This window comes from Carya illinoinensis, chromosome 5 (genome assembly GCF_018687715.1).
Source record: "Carya illinoinensis cultivar Pawnee chromosome 5, C.illinoinensisPawnee_v1, whole genome shotgun sequence".
Classification (NCBI taxonomy): domain Eukaryota; kingdom Viridiplantae; phylum Streptophyta; class Magnoliopsida; order Fagales; family Juglandaceae; genus Carya; species Carya illinoinensis.
The window spans coordinates 1,102,287-1,125,891 of record NC_056756.1 but is presented as its reverse complement, the minus strand read 5'-3'; the positions used below and the strand labels follow the sequence as shown (position 1 = coordinate 1,125,891).

The window sequence follows — 23,605 nt, the reverse complement described above, 5'->3', positions numbered from 1 at the left end:
TAAAAAACATTTTTTGACCTTTTTGGATGTATTCTCGGATTACATCCCTCAGGAGACATACCACTACTCATGAAAGAAACGTGGAAGTATTAGTGTTTCGGATATTTTTTTCTCTTTTGCATGTACACGTCTCATGAATAGGGCAAACATTTTCAACTAATTTTTAATTTCTTTTAAAACTTTTTCAATTTCAATCCAAATATCTATAAATATATATATATTTAAAATTTTAGTAAATCTATTTTAAATTTTCAACTTTTCAACCAATTAAATTTTAGTAAAAAGTAAGAAAGAACCAAAATCAAAACAAATTTTACAAAATCCAATGTAAAATCTATAAATTATATTCAATCAATTTTTCAATTTTACCTATCCACTTTATAAATCACAGTTCAAAATATATATAAAAAATTTATAATCTACTTTCATAAAATCAAATAAAAAATAAATTTCAAACGTGTAAACATTTCTGTTTAAGTTTCAAGAACTTTTCATTTTCTCTCTCTACCAAAGCGATTTTCTCTCTCTACTAAAAGACCCAACCATCTCATCTTCTTCATCCAGAGGGGAGGGGGGTGGAGCTTCTGCTCATCCCTCCCTCCTCCCTGTTGGGTTGTCTAGAAACTATCTAAGTTATATTTTATCGATTTTTATCTAGTTTTCCATCTATAGCAAGGAGAAATGTCGATGTATTGCTTTTCGACCCCCAACAACTGCCACACACTCCACTGTAGGTCTCTCCAGTCACCAATTTTGAAAACAACTTAAGCAAAATATTGAACAGAGTGTCGAGTGAGTACATGCACAACTCAAACCGCACGAAAAATTTAGACCACGTACAGCTCAAACCGTTGTGGAGTGCCTGTTGCTGCCACACACGACATTTTCGGGGCTAGCGATCTCGGATCCTTCAGACCCTATCCTCCAGTCTCCTAATATGACGCATGGTTCACACCACAGTCTCGGGTAGTCGTCTGCCAGCGATTCAGTACATCTCTTATTTGTTATCTTCTTAAGTTTTCGCTTCCCCTAATTAAGGATTCTATGAGAGAGGTAGTGGAAGTATCCAGCAGCTAGTATAGACCAGCAAAACGTCACATAACTCTTTACTACAACTATTGTAATCTATTTTTGGTCTATATCAAAACCGCATCAAACGGCTCTCCCTTGTGGGAAATGGATGGGTCAAGTCATTGACCATAGATTTCTCTTTTTTTATTTGTTTCTTGTGTTGAATTTACTGACTTGAGATAAATATTGGTGGCTCCCAGATTTTTTTAATTATTGTATAATGTAACAATTAAATATATTTATAAGAGTTTTGCAATTCATAAGTTTTATACATTACACACCACATAATTTTTATTTTTTTTAAAAATTTTATTTAGTTTTATTCTTCTTAAAATAATTAAATTCTTCTATTAATCATCTATATATCATATATTTGTTAAGAAAAAAAATTAAAAAAATAATAAAAAAAAGTAGTGTATGGTGGAAGAGGCTTATTAATAGAATTCTTTTATTTATAATAAGTAAAAGAGAAGGAGGGACAAAAAAATAAAAACCCCGCTGCTTAACGTCGCGCATGACATAAAAAATGAAGAAAGTGAAGGTACTTTGTCAGGTTACCGTCTTTGGGTTTGTGGAGGAGGAGCGTTTGTCGAGAGTTTGAATCTGAGCTCCTACCATGCAATGTAATAGAGAAGGACATTCAAGCTCAGGGTACGCCAGATCCATAGGGCAGGGCGCCTTCTAGAAGATGTTTCCCTCCTGCTGAAGTGCTTTTCTCGGAGGAAAAATGATAAATATATAATATTTTTCGTAATATATTTTATAATTATATTTTCAGTATCTAATCAAATTTGAGTAATAATACATACACACCACTTTTCATGATACATGATGTAAATGAAAATGATATTTTTCACAATAAGCCTTCTCATCCTTGCTCAGATGGAATTGAAAATGAATGATCCACTGAAGTTTGCCACTCTGATCGGTCGGCTATACAATTCGATTCACAATTCTGCTACATGTACACGTCTAGCGGACCTTTTGCGCACTCGTTGACCCACGTGAGCCATGAAAAAAATAAACGTGATTAACCCAACTCACTGAAACTTTCTTTTTCTTCCATATTTACATCAAAGCTTTGATTTTTCTGAAACAAATTAACACGAAAGTGCAGGATAATATGGGTCTTGAGATTTGTAATGAAAATATGTAAGTTTCAAATAAAAATCATAGACACAACAAAAAAGAAAGCACAGATGAGAGAGAGAGAGCTTTGACAACTTCCAAAAAACTGTTCCGTAAGTATACGAGATGGGTGCTGCGTTTCAGATGAGATGAATAAAAATTAAATAAAATAGAAGAATGCTTTGAAGACTTGAGGAAAATTATTTTGTGGGTATACTAGATGGGTGCTGCGTTTCAGATGAGAAAAATAAAAAAAAAATTAGAAGAGCATGAGGTTTCAGATGCGAATGAGAGAAAGAGGAGAGGTAGTCTTTGTGGTTCTCTTCTATGCGTCTTCTTCACACTCTCTTCAACTCAGAAAGACTTCAATACAAATATCTTTCAATATATATATTTTTCAATGTGAGCAATTTCAAACAGAACAAGAAGCAAATAATTTTCTTACCAGCTTCCCATCACCATCTACCACAGGCAATCGGCGGAATTTTGTTTCAAGCAACAACCTAGCATCAGAAGAATTGGTTTAGAGCATTTAGAGTTCAAATGTTGCGACCAAGAAAATGTTGGTAGTTTAAGTACAAATAGCCAATGTTGGAAGTTTAGGATGTAAATTGAAAAAAATGTGATAGTTTGGGTGCAAAAGATCATTTTTCCTAATTATGATTTTAGCAATTTCAATAGAATAACACTTGACTAAAGTCATGTTCATATGATATGGTCCAATTACTCAACAGCTTACCTTTTATACAGGCCAGGCTATTAATATAATTGCGCACAAATCCAATTACTTCATTGTAACAGACCATCAATATCAGAACATTTATATTATGAAACCTCCCCCAACGTTTCTAGCATATATCAACCGCTGAGGATCTTCAGTTCTTCAATTAAAGCATTCAAATCGGAATAGGATGATCCGCCTTTTTCCATGGCTCTCCTTGCCATCTCCCCAAGTGCCTTGGCTCTGCTTCTCATTTCTTTTGCTTCTTCACTTACCATGATAATTCGCCTCACTGCCTTCACTATTGCTTCCTTTTTGATACTATAAGCTTCATTCCCCATCATATTAACGCATTGCTGAGCACCCACAGGGACTCCAATTTTCAACACTTCAGTCACTAGCTTCTCATTGTAAAATTGGTCAGCAAACATTGGCCATGTGACCATAGGCACCCCAGCAATCACTCCTTCTAACGTTGAGTTACATCCGCAATGAGTCACAAATCCTCCTACCGCTTCATGATCCAGAATCAAAACTTGGGGTGCCCAACCCCTTATTATTAGTCCCTTACCTTCCATTCTCTTCTCGAATCCTTTTGGCATCCAATCTTCCTCTTCTTTTTTGCCTTTGCCTTTCTTCACGACCCAAATGAATTGTTGTTCAGAAGCCTCAAGACCCATGGCAATCTCCATTAGCTGAGAATCGGTTAAGTTGGCCAAACTTCCGAAGCATATATAAACAACTGAATCATTGTTCTTTGTATTAAGCCACTTCAAGCATTCGTGTGTATCGATGGAGGATTCTTTTCCCCTCTGACCTTTGTCTTCAGCCTCCTTGCATAGTGAAACTGGACCTATATGCCATGCCTTCCTTCCCAAGACCTTTATGTAAAGATTTGCATAAGCCGGTTCGAGCTCATAGAAGCTGTTTACAACAACCCCATAGCTCCTCACCTCTGCTTCATGGGCTTCTTTCAAAAACTTGGTAAATATGTCTCCCTTAGCAGATAACTGGGACAGTTTCATCCTTGTCAACGTTATCTCGTCAGGAAAATTAGGAATGACGAAAGGTTCAGAATCAGATAAAACTTTTTTCTGAGGTTCATACACTTGTAGACTCACCATTGTAGACAAAGAGAAAAAACTGGTTCCATGAAAAACAAGCCTTGGGATGCCAAATTTAGCGGCAACATCGGTTGCCCATGGAAAGAACATGTCGGCAACAACGCAATGAGGTCGGCAATCTTGTAGCAGCTGCTCGAGGGGTTGTCGGAGCATCCCCGTGGCTGTCATGAAACTAGCCCTAGCAGAGTTTTCATTGGAAGGCAAGGAGTCGATGTTCTCGCACCCTTCTGGCAGGCCAACCTCTACTGCCGGGAACTTGATGGTTTTGATATCAATATTGAAGCCGCTGCAAGTTTTGGTTCTTTCAATCGTTTTTGCGACTAAAGGCTCGTTGAACGGGGTGGTGATTATGGTCGCTTTGACGCCTTGGGTTGTGAATAGCCTAGCCATGTCAATGATTGGTATCATATGGCCAGGGGCCATGAGGGGAAAGAAGAATATGTGAAGCTGGAGATTTTTGCTTCCTATAACACACCTTTAAAGCCGATTTTGATTTAACTAGAACAGGGTGAGTAGTGAGTACGTGCGATGCGACGATAACAAGGAGATCGGGAGGAGATGCAGAGGGTACGGCTAGGCTTGGCTGGGCTGTGTTGTCCCCTTGTTTGAAACTTGTTTGTTTACAAGATGAAGATGATGTATAAGTTATATATAGATCAGAAGGAAGATTGGACTTTTCGTCGTAGCGGTGAATGCAATCCACCCATTCTTGCACTCCTACCCATAAAATTATTTTCTGCCTGACCTTTTTGAATGGGTTAAAAAAAAAGTGCACTGTCGATCTAATCTCGGAAGCCCAAGCATTTCTTTATATACAAACCACACGAAAGAAAGAACATAAATGCTAAACTCACCGAACGGGGATCTCGAATTTGTTTCTCGATTTTTTTATTTAATAATTAAAAAAATATTTTTTTAATAATATTATAAATTATTTTATTTTAAAAAAAATATTTAAATATATATATATAAAAAATGAATAAAAAAATAATAAAAAAAACTTTTTTCACCTTTCTCGATGGATTCTTACGGAAACATAACACTACTCGGGAAAGAAACGTGGAACTAGTAGTGTTTCGGAGAGTTTTTTCTCTTTGGCATGTACACATCACATGAATAGGGCAAACATTTTCAACTAGTTTTTAATTTCTTTCAAAACTTTTTCAATTTCAATCCAAATATCTTTCGGTATATATATTTATAATTTTAACAAATCTATTTTAAATTCTCAACTTTTCATCCAATTAAATTTTAGTAAAAAGTAAGAAAGAACCAAAATCAAAACAAATTTTACAAAATCCAATATAAAAACTATAAATTATATTCCAACAACTTTTCAATTTTACCTACCAACTTTTATAAATCATAGTCCAAAATATATATAAAAAATTTCTAATCTATTTTTATAAAATCAAAAAATAAATAAATTTCAAACATGTAAACATTGTTGTTTAAATTTCAAGCGCTTTTCGTTTTTTCTCTTTAGAGGCGATTTTCTCTCTCTATCAAAGAACCCAAGCTTCCCATTTTCTTCATTTTCTTTGAGTGCCCCGGGGGCAGGGGGGTTGCAGAGCTTTTGCTCATCCCTCCCTAGTCTAGAAATTGTCTAAGTTGTACTTTATTCATTTTTATCTAATTTTCCATCCATAGCAAGGAGAAATGCTGATGTACTGCTTCTTGGCCCCCAACAACTACCACACGGCCCACCGCATAACTCCCAGTCACTGATCTTCAAGACAACCTAAGCAAAATCTTGAACAAAGCGTCGAGTGAGCCACATGCACGGCTCAAATTGTACAGGAAATTTAGACATCGCGCAGCTCAAACAACTGTGGAGTGCCTGTTGTCGCCACACATGGCATTTTTGGGGCTAGCAACCTTGGATCCTTCAGACCCCATCTTCCAATCCCCTAGTATGGCGCATGGTTCGCGCCATAGTTTCCGACAATCGTCCACCAGCGATTTTGGTACATCTCTTGTTTATTATCTTTCTAAGTTTTAGTTTTCTCTAATCAAGAATTATGTGAGAAAGGTAATAGAAGTTTCCAGCAGTTAGTTCAGACCAGCAAAATGTAACACACAGCTCTTCATTGCAAATATTGCATTCTATTTTGATTTATATCAAAACCATTTCTCCTCTCGTGTGAAATGTGGTCAAGTCATTGATTCTAAATTACTCTTCTTTTTTTTTTGTGTTATATTTATTGATTTGGGATAAAGATTAGCGGCCCCCAGGCCCCCCACCTTTTTAATTATCGTTTAATGTAACAATTGAATATATTTATGATATGTATAAGAGAAGAAGGGAAAAAAAAAAAAATACATCGCTGCTGAACGTCACGCATGACATAAAAATTGAAGAAAGTGAAGGTACTTTGTCAGGTCCTGTCTTTGGGTTTGTGGAAGATGACCATTGGTCGAGAGTTTGAAATTTTGAATCTAGGTGTCCTCCAATGTAACGATATTGATATTCGACTATGCATATGCAAATGTAAATAATATTTTAATGAATATAAAATGAATTTAAATTTTAATTATTTTATTTATATAAATCTTTATATTAGAATAGTTGTTTTTTTATTATATAATAATAAAATAATATAAGATAAATTTAACTTTATTTATTCACATCACATCTCTACAATAGATTATCTATTTATTTATTATATAGTAATGAGTAATTAATTATTTAAAAAATTTTTAATTTTTTTAATTTTTAATTTGATTTAATTTAATTTATCATATTCTAATAATTAATTTTTATTTTATTTTATTTTATTTTCTCATGTTTTACTATTTAATTTAAAAATACTGAAAGAAATTTATGGATGTAGAGGAGAGAGAAGAGAGAGTGTTATAAAAAAATAAAAAATAAATATTTGATGTGTATATAATAACTATCAAATTTAATTTTGATTTTAGAATTATTTAGCTAAAAGTTACTCTAGCTACTATTTGCCTAATCCGGACAATTTTATTATTGTAATAGTTAAAAAATATAACATTTTTACATTTAGATATTCCAACAAGGAGAGTGCTCTAATAGAGAAGGATATTCTAGGTCAGGGGATGCCGGATCCATTGGGCAGGGCAGGGCGCCTTCTAGAAGATGTTTCCCTCCGGCTGAAGTGCTTCTCTAGCAGGAAAAATTGAAAAATATATATATTTTTCGCAATATATTTTATAATGTTATAAACTATTTTGAATTGTATGATCACATTTATCTAGTCGTTAAGTGCATAGTGCTAGCATAGTGCCAGCATAGTATTACATAGTAACTGGCATAGTAAATGGTCGACATAGCACAGTGCATAGTGCCAGCATAGTACTGCATAGTAACTGGCATAGTGAATAGCCGACATAGCACAGTGCATAGTACCACCATAGTACTGCATAGTAACTAGTATAGTGAATGGCCAACGTATGCACAGTGCCAGCATAGTACTGCATAGTAAGCTAGCATAGTTCCCTTTGTACGCCTATATATATCGTTGAATTCTTTAAGAAATTCATAAGTTTCATAACTTCTCTGAGCTCTATCTCTCTCTCTCTCTCTCTCCTTTTAGAAAGTTTTATAATAAATCTATCTCTCTCTTTCCTTTTCGATAGTTTTATAACACGTTATCAGCACGAAAGTTCTGACGATCTTGAAGCTAATAGTCCTCTACTTCAAGTAAGTTTTTCAATATATTTTTATATTCTTGATTTATATATGTAAAAAATGTCAAATCTTACAAAATTGGAATTCGTTGCTCTTGACATTTCTGGAAAAAATTATTTATCTTGGATCCTTGATGCTGAGATCCATCTGGATGCGATGAACCTGAGAGATACAATTAAAGAAGGAAATCAAGGGTCCCTGTAGGACCGTGCTAAGGCAATGATTTTCTTTCGGCACCATCTTCATGAAGAATTAAAAACTGAGTATCTAACGGTAAAAGATCCACTTATTTTGTAGAATGATTTAAGGGAGAGATATGAACACCAGAAAACTGTAATCCTCCCAAAAGCTCGTCATGATTGGATGCACCTGAAGTTGCAAGACTTCAAGAGTGTTAGTGAGTATAACTCTGCACTCTTTAAAATTAGCTCGCTATTGAAATTATGTGGTGAAAAAGTCACTGATGATGACTTGTTAGAGAAAACATATACTACTTTTCATGCCTCGAATGTGCTCCTGCAGCAGCAGTATCGAGAGCGAAAGTTCAAAAAATATTTTGAACTTATATCTTGTCTTCTATTAGCTGAGCAAAATAATGAGCTTTTGTTAAGAAATCACCAGTCATGTCCTACTGGTTCTATATCATTTCCTGAAGTGAATGGTACTAGATTTACATCATTCTCAGAAGCGAATGGTGCATCTTTTCAAAGCAAACGAGGGCGTGGACGTGGTAGGAAAAACTATGGAAGTGGAGGTCCTAGAAGTGACCACACTAAAAAGGACAATAATAGATATACACCGTACCACCAGAAGTGGTTCAACTCAGAGAATGGCAAAGGTCCCCAAAACAAATTTTTAAAGAAAAATGAAGATGGATGCCATAAATGTGGTATGACTGGACATTGGGCTCGTATCTGTCGTACAGATAAGCACTTGGTTGACTTATATCAATCTTCTATAAAAGAAAAAAACAAAGAAATTTGAAATAAATTTTACTGAACCATCATATGCTTTAGATTCTATAGATGGAGAAGATATTACAAATCTTGATGTTTCTGATTTCTTTGAGGATTCTAGTGGTAGAGTTGATCATGAAAGTGTTCATTTTTAATTAATGTATTTCTTTTATCTTATTATAAAATATTTTTATATTCTACAATGTTTTGTAGTAATGAAAGTTTTATTTATTTATACTTGTTATAAATTATTGATGATATGATTTATCTGAAAATGGAAATGGAGCATCCCTGAAGGATCGCCCTAAATCAATAATTTTATTGAGTATCTCATATGAGTGATACTTGTACCAAAAGCTCATTATGATTTATGCACCTGAAGTTGCATAATTGAAATTGTGGAAAGAATATATATTTAAATGAACGTCTCGAATGTGCTCTTGAAATAGCAATATCGAGTATGCTCCTGAAGTAACAATATAAAATGTAAACGTTCACAATATATTATAAATTTGTATCAGGTCTTTCAGTGACTGAACAAAATAATGAGCTTTTAATAAGAATCATTATTCACGTCTTACTAGATCTACATCATTCCCTGAAGTGAATAATAATGAATTTATATCATTATATTCCCTGAAGTGAAAAGAGTAATGCGTTTCATTCAAAGAAACTAAGAGATTGGACGTGATAATGAATATCTTTTCGGGCCAGAAGCTCGTATTGAAAAAGCTGTAAGCTTTCTCTTTGAAATGATATTATACAAATTATTGAATCAAATATTATGATGCATCAAAAGGTGATATGATTCAAAATATTTATATCTTTTCATGGTTATCTTGATTATCCAAAATCAATTACGATAAGTCGAATGATTTTCATATGGATGTCCATAAAAAAACCAGAAGATTTTTTTACTATAAAGTCTTACCACCAGAAGTGGAAAAAAAAAATTGCTTGAAGCAAATAAGATGAAATTATTCAACGTTATCTTGATTATCATATGTGAACCAGAAGTTCAGATGATAATTAAATTTTGGATGCAATAAGATAAAAATGTCTCATATTCTAGCTACTAAAATCCCAGCAAGGATTGAAGTCCCTGTAGGACAATTAAGAAATTCAGCAGTTTAAAAACATGTATAAAGGCATGTGAGACTTATCGATACAAAAGATAGAGTATCTCAAAAGATAAATGCATAAATAATTTGGTGCTCCTGAAGAGGTCATACCCACAAAACAAGCAATAAAGTCCATCCAAATTCTTTGTATAAAATTCTCCTATATAAACTCTTGAAGAGTGCCTCCTAAAGAGGTTTTTCATGAAAATGTCTTCCCTTGAAGAGGGACAGGTACCTGAAAATAACGAGATCTCGTTACATTTTATGAATAATGGAAAAATTATGGATAGAAATAAAATCGTTGTCGACAACGTATTTCCATATGAGATGGCAATTGACATTACCAGAAATAATGGAGAAAGTGAATCAAGAACCGTCGAAGAATACCGATGTAAAATATTGGCCAATATTTGAAAGAAACAATTCCTGCAGAATTAATTCACTAGTAAAATATGATGCATCGGGACTTATAGTCCAAACACCTAAAGAGGTGATGCTTGTTGAATGTCAGTGGGTATTTATGAAAAGGAAATAAAAATGTGATATATAAATCACGAGTCAGTTTCTCAATTCCTGCAGAATTGATATCACTAAGTAAAATGTGATAAATATGGATTTGAAGTCCAAACACCTAAAGATGTGATTTTTGTTAAATATCAGTGGATATTTATATACATGATATAAAAAGCCTGAAACTTTTAATATGAAAATGTGATATAGAAATCACAAGTTAGTTTCTCGAAGAAACAATATTGATATGATTTTAAAGTGGTTGAAATCATATTAAGATTTTTATTAGCTTGAAAGTTATCGAGAGTTTGGATATGCATGATTAACTACATATTTATATGGATCATTGGATCATGATATATATATGAAAATCCCTGAAGGATAGAAAATGTCTGAAGCTTCTAATATGAATACATCTGGAAATATGTATTCTATCAAGTTTCAAAGATCCTTATATAATCTAAAGCAATCCAAACGCAAATGAAAACAAGCTATTATTGCAGTTTATATATATGATTTAAATGTCATTGAGGCTCCAGAAGAGCTCATAAAAACTGCACATATTTGAAATATAAATCTAAAACCCTTGCGGCTTCAAGGGAAAGATGGATGATGTTATTAGTCATGAAATACCATCTTTTAATACAATTAGTATTTCAGATTCATATTATGAGTTTGATATGAAGTGTGCATTATTAAAGAAGAAATAAAAGGAAGCACACAGAACATCTACCAAAAGATAGAAACACAAATATGAATATTTGTGAAATATTATTTTATTATCTTGAAGCAAGAATTACAAAAATTTGAGACACTTTGCCTCATTCTTCAAACGCTCTTGTTCTTCAAGAATCTGCATAGCATCCCTATCTAAAGGGGTGGGCAATCGAAAAGAAGATTTAAGCAAGGATTTTAAATTCCTATTCTCTTTCTTTATTGATTCTATCTTCATGTTGGACTCCAGAAGAAGTCGCTGAAGTATAGCAATATTCTCGTGGAGATCGTCAACTCCACAAGTTCTGGATTGTAGTCGCTGAAAAAATACGACAATGGATGATGAGTATCGGGTACCGAGACTCACAAACTCATAAATAGCTTCATTATCTGCCCTACGAGTCAGATCATTATATTGCATGATAACACCTGTGGTAGAAGTAGGAACAGCTGATGAACGAGGTGCCGAATACCTCATATATTGATCCTGAGAAGATTGCTGAGCCATTGCAGAGAGAGATTGCAGGATAACAATGCAGAAAGAAATTGCAGAGTAAAAATGCAGTATGATTACAGAAAAGTGAAGAAAATGAGATGCGAATGAAGATGAGCTGAATATCTCTTTTATAGAGAAAATTATGATACAGCATCTCTCGTGAAGCAAGAGAAAAGAGATGGAATATAGCTTCATAGCTCTGCGGCGCCTGACAGCACGCCTGACAGCTGCGGTGCCTGACAGCACGCCTGACACCTACAGAGGAGTTGAAAATCCGCGGTGCTTGTCTGATCTTAAAAGGCTGGCCACCGTTTTTATTAAAAAATGAGGTTAGCGGTTTAATGTTGATGAATTCTCCACTAACTGTGTTATTTACAAGAACTCCAGAAGAGTATAACTCTAAAAGAGTAGTGATGAGCAGAAAGATCCAGTTGAGATTATTTTATCAACATGGATTCCACAGTTAGTTGGATGTACAGATACGAGCTATTTTTCAGATACATACAAGAAGATCATTGCAATTCATGAGAAGAAAGTTGAAATTGATATCAAGAAGGTACGGTCAAGTAAAAATCTATCAGATTTATTCACTAAAGCATTACCAACTTCAACATTTAAGAAGATTATGCAGAACATTGGAATGCGGAGGTTTGAAGACCTATTATCATGCACTACCAACTTAACATTTAAGAAGATTATGCAGAACATTGGAATGCGGAGGTTTGAAGACCTGTTATCATGCACTTTTCAGGGGAAGTAATGTCTTGAAGACTTGTGCTGATTGTACTCTTTTTCCTTCGCTAAGGTTTTATCCCACTGGGTTTTCCTTTGCAAGGTTTTAATGAGGCAATCCTAAAGCACTCGGCGATACACATGAATACTGTACTCTTTTTCCTTCGCCATTGGTTTTTTCCCACAGGTTTTAACTATGCATATTCTTTAAATATGGTCATCCAAAGGGGAAGTGTTATAAACTATCTTGAATTGTATGACCACATTTATCTAGTCGTCAAGTGCATAGTGCTAACATAGTGCCAGCATAGTACTACATAGTAACTGGCATAGTAAATGGTCGACATAGCACAGTGCATAGTGCCAGCATAGTACTGCATAGTAACTGGCATAGTGAATGGCCGACATAGCACAGTGCATAGTACCACTATAGTACTGCATAGTGACTAGCATAGTGAATGGCCGACGTATGTACAGTGCCAGCATAATACTGCATAGTAAGCTAGCATAGTTCCCTTTGTACGCCTATATATATCGTTGAATTCTTTAAGAAATTCATAAGTTTCATAACTTCTCTGAGCTCTATCTCTCTCTCCTTTTAGAAAGTTTTATAATAAATCTATCTCTCTTTCCTTTTCGATAGTTTTATAACATATAATTATATTTTTCAGTATCTAATTAAATTTGAATAATAACACATGCACAACACTTTTATAACACCTTTCATGATATATGATGTAAATGAAAATGATATTTTTCACAATAAGCCTTCTCATCCTTGCTCAGATGGAATTGAAAATGAAAGATCCACTGTAGTATGCCACTCTGATCGGTCGGCTGTGCATTCGATTCATGAATATTTTTTAAATAAAAAATTTAATATAAAAAATTAATTAAATTAATAAAATTAAAATTAAATAATCTCTTTAACATTTTATATATAATTAATAAATATTAAATAATTTTATTGTACATATAATCAATAGTGATCTCTTAGATAAAAATCACATAATTAATTTATATAATTACTATATAAAATAATATATTATATATAAAAAAATATTTAAAAATCAGTCCAGTCTGGCCTAAAAACACCAAATCCCGAGACCACAATAAGACTAATCTGGTTGATTTTTCCGATCCGGATCCATATTCTTACACCCTAGGCTAAACAAATATTTATACTTTAAGATTTCGACTGTTTGAATATAAATTACATCAAAATACTGACTACAATGTCAGCTTAGGCTGAACCAAGTCAACTCCAATCCTAGCCAATGTTTCTCAATTTATAACAAAGAACATAAACTGATAATTACAGGCGTGAGCTACCTATACCCCCAGTGTATAGCAGAAGAAGAAATCAATCACTCACTCACTTAAAAATCTAAATGCTGTACTCGGTCAGCAAATAACTGGGACAAACAATTATAAAGCCCCCTCCAAACGAACCCATAATAAGAGAGCACCACAGTGACGCCAAAAGAACGATGCATCAATGCGATTAATCAAAGACAAGACTGCACCAGCAAAGTAGTTCCAACATTAGTCTTCTCAACTAAGCCAACTTTTCGCCTGCATGTTTTATCTGAAGAGCAGCTCTAACAACATTTCCCCTGGTTATTAGTCCAACCTTCCAAATTTAATCAGAGAGACCGATCAGAAACTACATATTCCTGTGAAGCATCTTACAAATGCAATTTCAAACAGAAAAACAAGCAAATCATTTACTTACCAGCTTTCCATCACCATCTACCACAGGCAATCGGCGGAATTTTGTTTCAAGCAACAACCTAGCATCAGAAGGATTGGTTTAGAGCATTTAGGGTTCAAATTTTGCGACCAAGAAAATGACTATTGGCTCATCATATCATACACAATGCTTGGGGTTGCAATCTGTAGTTCATGTATGCATATAAACAGTAAAACCACCACTTCTGTAAGAAACAATCAGTTCCCTCCCTCCTACATATGGTGCTGGAATCGTCTCGCCCCAAAATACACGAGGATACATAGAAACAAGCACAAATACAAACAAATTTCCAGAAAACAAAACAGACACAAGGATATATTTTTTGTAGGTACACAAAGAAGATGTATTAAGAGAAGCAAAAGACATAAATACCTAGCAGCATCTTCCAGATTGGTGGATTCTTGAACAACAAGTGGAGCAGGTGTCATCAAGTCGCCAACAACCTTGCCATTAGTTTTCTTTAGCAGGTTATGTATCTCATTGAATGTCTGCAACACTTACCAAAATTAGAGGAAGTGGTAGTTGATCAAGCAATTATCCACACAATTTAATGAATTCATTGATAGGGAGTCTATTTGATCCAAGGGGAGGGAGCATGGCTCTGTTCAGGGCCAGGTTTTTTACTCCATCTTTTGTAGACTCATACCAGGCACACTAATTTTAGCAATGGCTTATGTGGAGACTGAGACCAAGAGTAGTAAAGCCTATCTTGATGATTATGAAAAATTTCATTTTTCACCCCAAACTATCTCTGTCCTTTTTATTTATACTCTAAACTACAAAAACTTACAACGTGCACCACAATCTAGCAGTTCAGGGTACAAATTGTCAAATCTTAATCGAGGGCACAAATTGCCAAAATTTGGTAGTTTAGGTACAAATAGCCAATGTTGGAAGTTTAGTATGTAAATTGAAAAAAATGTGATAGTTTGGGGTGCAAAAGATAATTTTTCCTAATTATGAATTTAGCAATTTCAATAGAATAACACTTGAGTAAAGTCATGTTCATATGATGCTCCAATTACTCAACAGCTTAATATTTCTTGCATAATCAAACTGCAGTCGCATAGTTGCCCTTGCCTTGGCAGTGTCATGACATGGCTGCCCAAGCCAAATCCACCAAAAAATTTTCAACATGTGTACAAAGTTCTGACCGAACTAATCTAAATAGTTCACTGCAAGAGGTTATGCTGGAGGAATCAAAAAGGGTAATAAACTCCTAGGTACCATGAACAAGGACAAATATTTTTCATTTGATTGTCAATATTTAATCTTTTTCCAAAAAATAAATCACAATTAGATGTCAGAGTAAGTCCATTGCAATCCCTAGAGTAGGTGATAAAGTTATCAAACGATTTTAAGTTTGCATGTGGTCTAACTGAAAAGTATCTTTATCAGGAGTACATAGAATTCAGGAATGCATGTCAGGGTCACCCCAATTGAGTATAAAATAAGAAGAAATCAGTTGAGATAATTTGGACACATGTAATAGAGGCCTATGAATGTTCCAATACCAGAAATAAAGAGAGTTTATATTAATAAAGTAACCAAAAAGGCGGGCGGGGGGGAGGGGGGGTTGCAAAATCACTTGTATAGAGCTGCAAAGGAAAACATGATTACTATTGATTTGTAACTAAGTCGGGCCTAGTGGCATAAAAGATCCATGTAATAAAAACCCTAATCCGTTGGGACTATGGTTTATTGAGTGACTTGAGAGTAACTGTACATTTCCAATATACCAAACCTATTGGACTGCAATGCTCTTGTAGCATAGAAGGAATCATACAAAATATATGGTCAAGTTGCTATGATGCATGTAAGCACTTTCTCAAAGACAATAAGGTTCATGCTAAAATGCATAATAATATAAGACCAAGGCAGTAGAAGTCGATTTAATTGTTGCATGTATAGAACCAGGAAACAAAATCCCAATGATTTCTAATAGACAAATGGGCATAATTTATCATAGCCGTATGACTCAACATGATAGTGGACAATAGCTGGTATAATATTCTCATAATCCGGGATTTGCTCTTCGCTTCTGAAGATTCTCAATATCAAATACTAGGCAATGAACAAAATCAAATCAAAAATAGAAGACTGGCATTTAAAAAGAGGATGCTTCATACATACTTTCCATGAACTATTGACATCAGGAAACACACTTGTGTCACTTTGACTGCCACCTACCAGCCACAAAAGAAGAAATAAGAAACTGTTTTAATTGTAGGGGGGGGGGGGGGGAGAGAGAGAGAGAGAAGGGGGGAACAAAGATAGCTGATAAAAAATTTGCAACTAGTGTCTAACGAACTCTAGTCGAAATTATAATCACAATTTCTTTATGGCACATAAAATATCACTAATATTCCGAAGGAAAAAAAAGACATGTAAACCAAAAAATTATACAACCAATTTTATGATTCCCTGCCAAAGGAAAAGGATAAAAGGGACAAACTGAAAGATGTGAGTTTTTTTAACAAGGAAAAGAGATTATGCCAACACAGAAGATGTTATGATGACAGCAACGACATCTTATATGATATGTCATGCCAGAAATTCCCAAATCTTGAACAAATTTAAGCAACCGCACATTCCCAAATTTAGAGTCATATTCATAAAGCAAAATAAGCAAAATACTAGATCATAATACCCGTTCTACCTGATATTGAATCGAGTGCTAACAAGTCATAGTCTGAAACGACACCAACCTGCCATAGGAAAAAAACTCAAGTCAATGCAATGGAGTAAACAATCTCAAAAAATTAAATTGTTTTAACAAAGCCAGATTACCATAACAATAAAAATAATAGAAACTTACAGTAATAGAAGATCTTGTTAAAAAAATAATGATAATCTGTAATGACAAAAAATACCATGTTCAACTAAAAAAGTTGGACACGTGCTCATTGTCAAAAGGGATTAAATTATTATCTACATACCAATCTGAGTGTGATATGGGACAAATCTAGAGAAATTGTCTACATCTGGTGAGCTCAGGATTTTTGGAAAATTACTGTGTTAAGAACTTGGAAATGTATAAATTTGATAAGGCTATATGGTCCAAACACAACTTGGAAAAGATTGGTCTTGAGGGGGTGAAGAGGGTATGAAACAAGGAACTAAGGTTGCAAGAATTAGAGGCAGCAGTAATTTTTTTTTATCAGTAAATAAGAATTTTATTGATGAGGACTAGGCATAGCCCAAGTACATGGCACATATACAACAGCAACACCTAAGCATAACTGAAGAACTTAAATTCAAATAATTTAAAGTCGATTATAACATAATTCAAATGTTTTGGCTTATGGAAGGCTCCTATGCCAGGGACCAGGGTACTTCTTGTTCCTCTCACTCTATCCCTTCCTGACTTCACCATACCATCCATAGCCTGTATATAGATTCCATTGCAGCATGAGAAGTGTTTAGCACCAATTGGACTAATAAAAAAAACTCCTCATGGGACTCGAATATAGCCATCACGCAAAGTCCATTCTCAATAAAACCCATAAAATGAAACCAAAGGTCACCTATGTCCCAAAACAGCAATTGCAGAATTATAAAAAGGCTATTGCTTTCTAATTCTTGTGTGAGTCTCTTTGAAAGAAACTTCGGACAAAATTTATTTTTCCAGGACCTCGGATTCCAATTTAGACAAGGTATTCATATGACCATTCAAAATTCCATCAGTAGTATGGCATAAGTACTAGGTTCTCATCCTCACTCGCACCCAATCTTGCATCCAGGCTTCCTCATCTCCTATCCCATAGCAACCTACTCATGGCAGAGGAGAGTGTTTGGGAAACAGAAAACTCATTACTTCCTCAGGTATTAATATCATAAAGACATAATTTAACCTCATAGACATCATATCACATTATCACCATAATGCTGTTTCTAAATTCAACGTGTTTGAAACACATACCCTTCAGTAAGTTGCACCTTGTCCTTGGCGAGACATATAAAGGGCTCAAATTCTTCCCTTTTTCATAATCTTTGGAAGGAACATTTAAATTTATAAATTCACATTTAACTTGGTGAAGCCCCCTCAGCAGTAACGTATTTAATCAGGGAAACATATCGATTACCAACCACATATTCTAATTTCTGTATATCATTCTTTAGCATTCCACAGATAACTATCTCCAAGAAACAAAGCTGCCTTTAAAACATGTAATCAAACAGCAATCTTATCAATGTTGTCAAATAGATCTGCAATGCAACATTGAGAATGACGAATGATTCACGTGCCATAAGATACCACACCATATCATGCTGTATATATGAATGCAATTCCTTCTCTTCTTATTATGGTTAAAATGTTAGTGGAATTACCAATTTCCAGTCATCATCAATCACTGGAAAGCCAGTTATTCTCTTCTCCACGAGAGCCTCCAATGCTGTAACAACAAAATCCAGTGAATGAAAACATGAACCGATATGATACACATGAAAATAGAAGCACAAGTATCAGCAAAACCTTCATCAACACTTGTTGTTGGTTTCACAACATGTAAATTCTCCTTCCTTGTCATAATATCACCTACTGTGTATGTTTCACTCCCAGGCTGAAAACCAACATAAAAAATCAGAAGGGTAATACTGGAGGCTAACCCCACCAAAGAATTTTTTTAAGTAATCCATCAAAGAATATTGTAAGATGCATATAACAAGCAATGCCATTGCTACTCCGACTGGAAGAAATTAATGGGTGAACGAAATTCAGTAGCAATACATATGTAAGTGAAACCTTTGCAGAATTAATTCTTAATTTTTTATTTGAGCAGAATTCTTGATTTTTGCAAGTACAGATAACATCCATGAAAAATAAAAAGGACATGCATATGTGTCAGTCTAATACGATTGCAAAGGCAAGTTAGCTACACAAAGAACCATCCTTCCTTGTCAGCAAATTTCTTTTGTCGTAGTCAACGAAAGGACGGAGCTAAACGTTCATGTGATTAAATTCTTAATTTTGTAAACAAAACACCTGAATAGCATGTGCCTTGCTCACTAAATGCAATTGCATTGGCAACCGAGGTGTGTTGTTTGGAATTCTTTAGCGCGATGTCGAAGGTTCTAATCGGTCTGTGACCAAAACCCAGAATCGAAATTGAAGGATTATATACAAGGGCATACTCGCTTTTCAGGCCACATACATGCTGAATCATAAGTACTTTTTCTCCAAAGGAACTTCATAAACAGCTAAATCTTTCTGATGCTACAATCAGAACTAGCATAATCCGCCATGTGGTATCATATGGTTCAACTAGATTCAAGATTCAAAAACGTAAATTCAAAATCCACCGTAGAATTTTTTTTGAATAGAAAACATTAAAAAACAAAAGCTTATGAAATAGTAATTGGAAGGGGCAAAGGAACATCATAAAATGCTGCCTAATCTGAAATAAAGAAAGCCCGAAGAGTACTATAATTGAAAACCATTCCCATCAATAGCTGCTTTTCCAATTTAGGACTACAAAGAGAGAAAATAAATTAAGAGAAACAAAAAAAATGAAATAATGAGATGGTAGGAATTACCGGCACGGAGTTGGTGAGGCCGACGGCGGGCCCTTGAAGTGCGGAAGGGCGGCGGTAAAGTTGAAAAGAGCGTCGTTTGGAGAGAGAAGTAGGGAGCGACAAAGGTGATCTGGGGGGGCAGCGAGGGTAAGAGTAAGGTAGATCAGAAGGTAAGCGAGGGTGAGAATGGAGAACAGCAGAGCTGGCACATGGGGAGAGAGTGATCAACCCCATGGTGTGTCCCGTCTCCAACCCTCTGCTTTATTTTATTTTATTTTATTTTAATTTATCTATTTCCTGTTGAGATTTCTGGATATGTATAAGCAGAGACGCAGAGAGATGCAGAGAGGGAGGATCGGACTAGGATTCTGCAAAGGGAGTTTCAGAACCCAGAGCAGTCACGTATACGTATATGTACGGATGGATGATCACGTCTTACATTTAATTATTTATTTATTTGAAAAGAAAATGTAGAAAATTTTCGTCCATATATGGATATGTGTGTACTTTCGACTTCCGTTACTGCTTCCGGGTCGTAAGGGGCAACTGCTGAAAAAGTGGAGCATCGAAAATGCCCAGTTGCTCCTCCGTGACACGCTTTTTGTCAAACATCATGATCAAACCACTCCTCTTCTCGCTCGTGGTTTGCATGTTTCAAATTTTTTGTCGACTCCAATTTGCATTTTTCATGTTAAATTATAACACTTGCCTCATATTTTTAAAATTTTAAATAATTATAATGTGCACTTTCTGTTACATGTAAACCGTCAACTTATTGTTCGTATATATGGGAAATCGAACTATTCGAATCTAATTCTTTTGTTTAAAAATCAGATTTTATGTTATCTTATTCAAATTATTTTGACCATTACGTTCGGATCAGTTATCCAAAATTAAAAATCTCATCTTATCTCATAATTATAATTTTTTAAAATTTTAATATAAAATTAATATTAAAAAATTATGTTATAATAATATTTTATTTATTACTATTTAAAACATCTCATCTTATCTCATCTGTATAATCAAACGGGACTTATTCATCTATTTTGATAGCTCACATTCTACAGAATTTTCTGCCATCCAAAAACGTGTTAGGAAAAAAGTGAGATTGAAGATGTCATATTAGACAATCAACATTAGGCGACACATGAACATTGCATTCGTGAGTCAATGCTTTATATTTGATTTTTAAGACACCTTCTTCATAAGCCAAATTCCATTTCGCCACTCTCCTCCCGTATGGAAGGAAAAGTTCCCAATACCCACCGAGAGTTTCGCCTTTTGTTCCCATTTTGACGATTGAATTTTCTCCCAAACACTTGTGGACTAACGCCGACATGTTTGTATGATTCAACGTTGTTGTTTCCTAATTCGTTGGATATGGATTTGAATCATTTCGAAATCACAACAATTGTATTGGGCTTTTGGCCTTTGGGTCGTCAATCCGACCTAGAAGTAAAAGATAAGACCTAGTAAGCCCAATGGAAGTTGTGGGTATATACTCTCGTACAACTTATTTAAAATCTAATTATATAAAAGATTGTAAAAATAATAAAATAATTGCTTATAAATGTGATCCCAAACTCTATACCACGAGTTAATATCGAGATTGGTTGATAATTTTAAACTGATATGATTGAATATGAGATGTCAAATATACTTTATAATAAAATGAATTTTATAATATGACAGTTTACATTTGATTAATTAAAATGCATGCATTAATCTTTCCCAACTATATTGTGAGTTAAGATTTTTTTTATAGAAGAGTCTTATTTTATATGGTAAAATTAGAGTGTGGTATGCACTATCATTCTTTTCTATAATTATCGGTCAAAAATATTATAAGGAAATGATCACCTTACAAATATTTTACAACTCTACGTGAAATAAAGGGTAATTTTGTAATATATGGTATATTAAAGAGAAAACTTGGAGATCAGCATTTCTACTCTCCTGCCATAACCAGCCCTCCAATCTTATTGCATCATGTTAGCATGTTATGTGACTAATTATGTACTTGCCTACACCAGATCTCATCCCTTACCCAAACTCCTCCCACTCAATGGCATCACTCGTAAAATGAAAAAATATTACAAAGTTATAGAGCATATATAAAATTAAATCTTGATAATTTGCCAAATAACATATAAATAAAACTTTAAAAACACAACTTAATGGTTGTTTTAGAATTTTAACTACAATATTTCATAGAATAATATTCATCCGTTATTATTTTTGTAAATATAAAATATTTAAAAATTGTTTTCTTTGTAGAAACTATCAAATGATCTTTTAGAATGTCATTTTTTATTATAATGTTTAAACTAGTTTATCAAATTGTATGTAAAATCTATCTATTTTGGTATCACATTAAGTATTAAGCTCAATGAAGTTTAAAGGATAAATCATTTCCATTGTTTTTCATATAAATCATCAATCTTATATAGTTTTTATGATATTTTCACTTTAGATTCTATATTAAGAAAATTAATATTGTATAATAAAAAAATTTGGGGTTAGTGTTAATAATTTATTATCTCTCATAATTTTAGTTTTAATTTAATTTTAATGTGGCCACATCCTTGAATTTAATTTAATTTAATCAGCTGATTCTCATTCTATTGTGCTACAGACCACTTTATCTTACTTGTAGCTAACCCGTTGGTGGACTGTTTTTAGCCCAACGGCAACAGGACTGTTGCAAAGCATTTATCTATATTAAAAGTAATGCTATATAAAGTCGTGAAGTGTACAAATATTGTGCAGTCACTTTGAAAAATACTAGGTTTCATTATTAAATAATTAATTTTTTTCATGTGAGTCCCATATTTATTCACATTTTTTAAAATGATTACGCAATATTTACATACTCACGATTGCAAGTATTATTTTTCTTTTTTAATTGTTAGATGTGTATAAAATAATTATTTATTATACAAGTAACGAGTATCACTAATTATTAGAACTCTTACCAAAATTTATTCCCAAAAACACACTTTCTAAAATGGTAATGGCCCTATTCTGTTAACTTAGTTCAGTTTAATTTTCAACTGAATCTAACATCCAAATTTCCAACTTTTAAATTATTAAACTCATCTCAATATAAAACATTTTTACATGTGGGACTTACAACATTTTTCAACTTAACATATCTTTATAGATTGGGCCCACGATCTTTTTCAATTTCTCATAAATAGTACTAAACTCATATTAACATTTAAATACATTTAAATTTATTTTAGATCGTTCTTACATAACTCACTACTGTTCATAAAGATCCCAACTCAAAATTCAAATACAACTTTATTTTATATAGGAAATTATGATGCTTTCTTTAAAGAGTTCCTCATTGATCAGAACTAGGGCTGTGCAGATATCTGAAATTTTCGATTTCATCCGACCTCTGCTCCGACTCCGACTAGGTCGGAGTCGGAGTTTCAAAAATCATGGTCAAAAATCGGAGTGAGTTCGACAAGTTAATTGGAGCTCGAAGTCGGAGTCAAATAGGACTCTGAAATCCTAACTACGATTAATTTTAAATAAACATAGATGCAAAACATTGTATTTATTTTACAATTTTACTCTGATCTTAGCTTTAACAACGTCGTTCCATTTAAATAGGAACGACGTCATTTTGCTCATTTTCAATACTTTGTTGCTCTTTCTTCTTCTCTCGGTGACATCTGGCTCTCACTCTCACTCACTTCGTCTCTCGCACGCACCGTCATAGACTCGTACATCTCACGGCTCACGCGACCATGCCTTTCTTCTTCGTTTCTTCTTCTCTCAGAGTCTATCTTAACTCTTCGTGCCCCAGTGCCACCAACTACCAGGTTGCTGTCATCCTGCATGTTCACAATTCATGCCGCCATCAACCGGTAATTTTAGGATTTTAAATTTATGCCTTTTAGTTACTATAGATTTTGGATTGTGTAGATTGTAGAAATATGTTTGTATTTAGCAACTGGTTGTGAATATGTGATAAATTTTATCATGGTTCTTGATTTTGGAAAGCGAACGGAATGTGTTTGTGAAAATGTCCCTGAGAAAAAATTGAATTTTATTTTCTTTATAGTTCATTTTATAGTCTTTTTT

General features: G+C 34.0%; 2 protein-coding genes across 5 annotated transcripts; both read right to left on the bottom strand.

Moving 5' to 3' along the window:
* Positions 1-1,815: 1,815 nt before the first annotated feature.
* Positions 1,816-4,766, bottom strand: LOC122311614 (scopoletin glucosyltransferase-like). Of its 2 annotated transcripts, XM_043126222.1 has the most exons (3): positions 2,939-4,766; positions 2,645-2,702; positions 1,816-2,161 (listed from the first exon to the last, which is right to left on the bottom strand). In XM_043126222.1, the coding sequence occupies exon 1, from the start codon at positions 4,465-4,467 to the stop codon at positions 3,058-3,060; it is 1,410 nt and encodes a 469-aa protein (XP_042982156.1). In that variant the 5' UTR covers positions 4,468-4,766; the 3' UTR covers positions 1,816-2,161; positions 2,645-2,702; positions 2,939-3,057. The 2 variants fall into 2 exon arrangements, with proteins under 2 accessions (XP_042982156.1, XP_042982155.1); XM_043126221.1 differs by having other exon boundaries at positions 1,816-2,702.
* Positions 4,767-13,402: 8,636 nt separating this feature from the next.
* On the bottom strand, positions 13,403-19,942 carry LOC122311392 (CBS domain-containing protein CBSX1, chloroplastic-like). 3 transcript variants are annotated; one of them, XM_043125944.1, is made up of 9 exons: positions 19,526-19,942; positions 18,465-18,552; positions 18,320-18,384; positions 16,806-16,841; positions 16,647-16,695; positions 16,121-16,173; positions 14,360-14,475; positions 13,970-14,027; positions 13,403-13,754 (listed from the first exon to the last, which is right to left on the bottom strand). In XM_043125944.1, the coding sequence occupies exons 1-9, from the start codon at positions 19,736-19,738 to the stop codon at positions 13,743-13,745; spliced, it is 690 nt and encodes a 229-aa protein (XP_042981878.1). In that variant the 5' UTR covers positions 19,739-19,942; the 3' UTR covers positions 13,403-13,742. The 3 variants fall into 3 exon arrangements, with proteins under 3 accessions (XP_042981878.1, XP_042981876.1, XP_042981877.1); XM_043125942.1 differs by having other exon boundaries at positions 13,403-13,867; positions 19,526-19,937; XM_043125943.1 differs by lacking the exon at positions 16,806-16,841 and having other exon boundaries at positions 13,403-13,867; positions 19,526-19,933.
* Positions 19,943-23,605: the final 3,663 nt, after the last annotated feature.